Consider the following 6,154-nt stretch of genomic DNA (forward strand, 5'->3'; position numbering starts at 1 on the left):
CCTTCTAAAAATCTAATCGATAGAATCAAGCTTTTTAGCTGCAACTTTATTTGATATGTAATCAATTGAACGAGAGAAACAGAGGCTCCCGGTGAACAGTTAGAGAGAGAAACAGTTAGAGGCTTCGGCAGCAGCAACGGTGGTGTTAGCGGTGGTGCGGCGGCACCGTCGTTGACATTACCGGAGGCTCCGGTGAACAGCTAGAGAGAGAAACAGAAGTCGATCGTCGGCGCCATGGGATCTCCACCACCACACCCATCACCACCGTCTACCCTCCACCACCATACACCCACACCACCCATATCAATCTCAAACCCCTCTAATCTTCGATGTCTTCAACCAAATCTCTGATCACCACCACCGGAAAAGACGAGCGCACCCTCTATTCATGCTCTCCGATCACAGAGTGTGTGTGTAGGGAAGACGGTGAGCTGAGAGAGAGAGAGAGTGTATGTGTGTGTGCAGGAAGAGGGTATGCATACACATATATATATATATATTATTTTTAATTAATAATTAGTTATAATAAAAGTATAATGACTAAAATGCCTCTGGGAAAAGGACAAAAACCAGGGTTTTTTTAGAAATTTGATCTGATTTGAGATTTGGACCAAAATGGCAACACAATTCAAATCACAGGGACCCAGATTTAAAAAGTTTGAGATTTGAACTAAAATGGCAAAAGTGCCCAAACCACAAGGACCAAAATGGTAGTTTACTCCGATTTTTATAAAAAGATGTAATAAAGTGATGTAGATGTCGTTATAAATTCTTGAGGTCATGGCATGTTATAAACTCTTTTGAGGTCATGGCAATGATAACAATCCGGTTTGGCAGTCTAGAAATGACAATCATATTAGTAAATCTTAGTCTTGTAACTGATTGTAAAACAATGTTGAGTACTTGTCTAGTATCTGGTATATTTGTTGAGATTATTAATTTTAATTCCACATCCCTTTTAGTGCTAATTTAAATGAATAATGGATTTTAATAATCTCAACTATTGTTCGTTGGCCGGTAATGGTTTCAACTTTAAAAATTCTCACTGGTGGTCCCATTTGTTCATATATTGACCTTCCCCTAACTAACAGAACCCTAACGCCGTTAGTTTCTGGTCGTCGAAAAAACGTTTTTGGCTGGAAAATTCAACCTTTTCGTCTCAAACCTCTTTGTAATATTATTACGGATCTTTATGACCCTTTTAGTAAAAGCCCCAATTATTAAGGTTGCCGGAAAAACTCCTTTTTCGCCGGAAAACTTTTTTTTGGGTGGAAAACTCATTTTTTTGGCCGGAAAACTCAAAGTTTTCGTCCCAAACCTGTTTGTAACCATAGATTGAACCTTTAGGAACCTATTTCCGACCAAAAATGTTTTTCCGGTGACCTAAGACTAACGGCGTTAGGGTTCTGTTAGTTAGGGTCCATTGAAGACCTATATGTGAAAAGATAGTACCGCCAGTGAAAAATTTTGAAGGTTGGACAGTTACCGGCCAATGGATAATAATTAAGATTATTAAAATCCATGATTCCTAATTTAAATTACTTGCCTTTCATATTACTATAAGATGTTTTGGTGTTACTGTAAATGTTTAAAATATATAAGATATGTAAATTTCTTAACACAAATACAACAAAATATATTCATAACATAAATATATGCAAGTCAGCCACATAATTTCTGTTTTACATGATAAGGTTACTTGAAAAAAGTGAGAAGGTAAATAGAAGTTATATTTTTACAAACATATGGCAAGTATATTGTTAAGGTGAACAAAATATATATATGTTTCGGGTAATCAGGCCAGACATCAGTCTTATCACATAAACAATTCTAGGCGATTTTTTTGGTCACATCCTACACATCACAAGGTTTAAAAAAAAAACATATTTTACGCCATAAACCGCCATGCAAATTTGCATCGGCATCGTGTGCAAAATCATCAACTCAATTACTCAATAAAATAAAGAGAATTCCTACATAAAATCTCAAACTTACACGAATATAAATACCATTTTCGAACAATTACACCCAACCCACCGTGCAGGATCACCATCTCACTCCAAAACTCGAATCAGAAACGCCTTGGTTTCTCCTCTGCTACGTTTACTCTGATTGCTCTCCCACCCAAACTCTGAAATACATATAGCATGTAAACAATTATTATCTATTAAAAAAATATAAATCATAAGGTAAATCTATAGTAATAATTTAAGATAGGCACCTGTCCATCAAGATTTTCAATGGCGTCGTTGAGCTCACTTTCAGAGGACATGGTCACAAAACCAAAACCTCGTGATCGACCACTTTCCCTGTCGTAAACAACTCTTGCACTCACGACTTTCCCGTGCTCACTAAAAACTTGTTCAAGACGAACATCATCAACGTCCCACGGCAGGTTGCCAACATACACTCTGTATGACGGCCCACTGCTCTGAGGTGACCGTTCAGCGCGTTCTGGCCTTGATCCCCTTGGTGCAGCCTTGTTTACAGTTAAATACCTTCCTCCTAGTTCCTGTTTCAAACACCACATTATTTATTATTTATTTAAGATTACACACAAAAAAAAAAAAAAAACTCATTAAGCAAATCCAAACAGAGCCCCTAATTTACAATCTGTAATAACTGGTTTCAAAATGCACATCGAAACACACTCAAATCCCATGTCCAACCATAGTTGTTAATGGCGAATAGCGACAAATAGCAGGCGGCTATTTTATAAATAGCGATACACTAGAAAAAGAATTTTTAAGAATTTTATATGTATATTTTATCAAAATACCCTCGTATATATGCTATTTTACATGTATATTTAACAAAAGCCTAAAATCCAGCTATTTTATAGCTATATTTAATTGATATCTATATTTAAAAAAATAAAAAAATAAATAAAGTGTCGCTATTCTCGCTATCCATCGCTACAACCCAAATAGCGACACTGGACCTATACGCTACGTAGCTTGCTATAGCGATCGCTATTTACAACTGTGTGTCCAACTATCGATAAACTAGTGTAAACCGATCAAAAGAAACCAATTTTAACATATTTTCGTTAAATTGATGATAACGGATAACAAACTTTCGATAGAAACTTACGTAACGATGAAGCATTTCAACAGCCTTCTCTGCTTCTTCAACAGTACTCATAGTCACAAACCCAAAACCCCTACTTTGATCAGTCTCTCTGTTGTAGATAACCTATTTCAACAAACAAAACAATTATATCAATCCAGCATCACCACCGTAAACAAGAGAGCTTCAGCTTGGCTTGTTTAGATTTTATTTCTATAGCCCGTTTTCATAGTTTTTCAAGCTCGAGCTTGTTTTGTTATTTATTAACTTGGTTTTGAAAATCGCGTAGCTCTCCAATGCGCAATGTGCAAGATGCGATGTGCCCGCGTCATGTATGTGAGGCATTCTTTATTAAAAAACAAATATTAAAAAACTATTTATAGATAATGTGCATTAAGCACTCCAGATTCTCGCATTTCAAAACCAAGTTCATTAACAAACTTAAATAGATTTGTAATTATAATTTGTATACAACAAAATGAATATATGGGGAGGGTTATCTTGAGAACGTTAAATATTGCGAGAACCATGAGAACAAATGAAAAAACCAATTAAAACCACTTTTTTTTTAATACATCACTCATTGTAATAAAAATACAACATCAAAAAAAGAATTTACAACATCAAATAATTCATTTCTCCTCTCAAAAGCACTCTTATTAGATTTTTTACATATGTGTAAATATAACAAATTTAGGCATGTGTAAATGGCAAACTTACACATGTGTAAATTTTCTTTATTTACGAATTCACGTAAATTTGTACGTGTAAATTAAATTTCTAACATTGTAATCGATAATAATGATAAGTGTAAAAAGAAATTTTGAATTTGAATTGTTTTTGACCAAGTTCTCATGGTTTTTTCATTCGTTCTCACGGTTCTCACAATAGTTAGCGTTCTCATTTAAACCCTCCCCATGAATATATAATATTTAGATATCTTTATCATGAGGAAAGTTAACATACATTACGGCTTAATGTACATCACGTACGACAGGTAATTACGCACGTTCATTTTAAAATCACGCACGTTATAACTCAAAAATCCAAAATCACGCATGTTGAAACACAATAATCACGCATATTGAAAAAATTAATCATGCATGTTATAGAACAAATCATGCACGTTGTTGTACGTGAAGTACGTTAAGCCGTAATGTACGATATACTTTTTCTCTTTATCATAATAATTATATAGGGAAAGAGTAAAATGAGAACTAACTTGAGTATGAGACCGTATGCAATGGGGCTTTATAACGGCATGAAAGATTTTGATAATGCCCTTACACCATTACTCATCGGCATTATAGGGGCATTAAGAGTGAGAGGCATTTCTATAATAATGCCCAAAGAGAAGAAAAATAATGGAAAGCAATAAATGAAATGGGCATTAACCATTACACCTTTTTTAAAAGGGCATTATGATGATGATGTGGTGAAAAATGCCCCTTAGTGGGCATTAACCATTACCTATGGTCTGATAACTAGGCCTTCCAAAAGTTTTTTTCAATTTTTTTTCCCTCAAAAATCTTTAAAAAACCACTTGTTCCAGCAAAAAAATAAATAAATAAATAAATAAAATGGCATGCAACAATATAAATTGGATGTAAAAAGATTCACATCGTTATAAAGAAAATTTACATCATGCATAAATAAAATTTAAATCAAGCGTAACTACCTACTCAACATTTTTTTTGTTTTTACAAATGTGTTTAACACATTCTCATCTAAATTTGTGCAAAAAACGGTGGCCCAACTTGTGCAGAAAGCAGGATTTCTCATGGTTTCTTAATTGAACCGAATCCTAATTATATATATAACACTTATTATACAAATATATATTTGATATAATAAACAAAGCAATTGAAAGAATGAATTATACCTCAGAAATCTCAACAACACCAGCCTGTTGAAACAACTGAGCCAACTGCTCACTATCCACATCATACGGCAAATTCCCAACAAATATCTTCGCATCCTCCGGCGGCTCCGAATACTCCTCCACCTCTCCTTCTCCCTCACCGGACTCTTCCACCGGACTCTCTCCCCACCCACCAGCAGCCGCCGCCTCCGGCTCCTGACTCTCCTCACTCCCCCAACTCGATTCTTCTTCACCTGCTTCAACAACCAACGTGCTGTCGTCTTCTTGTGACGCAACAAAGGTTATGGTTCGGGATAAAGTTGGGGTTTTTCGGAGAGAAAAAGGGGTGAAAGAAGCGGAGAGGTGGAGGTTGATGGGTTTGAGTGGTAAGGAGATGTGTTGGTTTGAGGTTTTTCCGGCAAAGATTGATGGGGTTGATGAGATTAGGAAGTTGGAAGCCATGGATAAGGGTTTTGCCGCACAAGAAGACATTGTGAATGACGAGGGTTTAGAGGAAGAGGAGGAGGATAAGGGATGTTATCGGTGGCCGGTGGGTGTGATGATTTTGGGGAATTAAGGTTTTTGGATGGGGTGGGTTATGGGCTTGAGTTTGTCTTTGGGCTTTTTCATAAAGGGTGGGCTTAGCTAGCCCAAATAAGAGGGTTTGGATTGAGAACACCTTTTAATTTGTTTGTTAGTAGAGATGAATATTTTGTTTTTCTTAATGAATCAAAACCGATTTTTTGCCGAACCGGTTTCGGTTCAGGTTTTCTTATGGAGAGGTGAAACCGGTGTGGAACTTCCAATTTGGATATCGAAGTTAACCGCTTCGGGTTTGGTTTAGTTCTTAAAAACCGGGTTGGTTAACTGGCTTTATGTTCATCTGTGTGTGTTCTACTAGCCATGAATTTAGCATGTACCAACGTGGTTCAAAGTCATATTATACGTGAACCACCACTCACGTATCAACTTTACACTTACCAACCATCACCAAAACAAATGTATGATCAACTGACATGATTCAATACATACGCAACATGGACTCTTGCATTATTTGTTTTCTTCACACGTATTATACACTCTTTGTTAATTTGATGGTAATTAGTTTGGTGGGATTGATGGTAATTAGTTTGGTGGGATTGATGGTCTTAGTATTAAATGTGCCTGGATGGGCTTACATATGTGTCTCGATGTTAACATCCTTCTACACGAACAATGGTGGAA

General features: G+C 36.1%; 1 protein-coding gene across 1 annotated transcript; it reads right to left on the reverse strand.

Moving 5' to 3' along the window:
- Positions 1-1,873: 1,873 nt before the first annotated feature.
- LOC110873726 (28 kDa ribonucleoprotein, chloroplastic) lies at positions 1,874-5,500 on the reverse strand. The gene is made up of 4 exons (XM_022122730.2): positions 4,952-5,500; positions 3,094-3,195; positions 2,222-2,512; positions 1,874-2,131 (listed from the first exon to the last, which is right to left on the reverse strand). The coding sequence occupies exons 1-4, from the start codon at positions 5,420-5,422 to the stop codon at positions 2,072-2,074; spliced, it is 924 nt and encodes a 307-aa protein (XP_021978422.1). The 5' UTR covers positions 5,423-5,500; the 3' UTR covers positions 1,874-2,071.
- Between the last annotated feature and the right edge of the window lie 654 nt (positions 5,501-6,154).

This window comes from Helianthus annuus, chromosome 8 (genome assembly GCF_002127325.2).
Source record: "Helianthus annuus cultivar XRQ/B chromosome 8, HanXRQr2.0-SUNRISE, whole genome shotgun sequence".
In the NCBI taxonomy this organism is placed as follows: Eukaryota; Viridiplantae; Streptophyta; class Magnoliopsida; order Asterales; family Asteraceae; genus Helianthus; species Helianthus annuus.

Coding starts and splice junctions, on each gene's coding strand:
- LOC110873726 (XM_022122730.2), bottom strand. CDS start 5,422: ATGTCTTCTTGTGCGGCAAAACCCTTATCCATGGCTTCCAACTTCCTA. Junction 2,513..3,093: donor TTGAAATGCTTCATCGTTAC/GTAAGTTTCTAT, acceptor TGTTTGAAACAG/GAACTAGGAGGAAGGTATTT. Junction 2,132..2,221: donor TTGAAAATCTTGATGGACAG/GTGCCTATCTTA, acceptor TATGTATTTCAG/AGTTTGGGTGGGAGAGCAAT.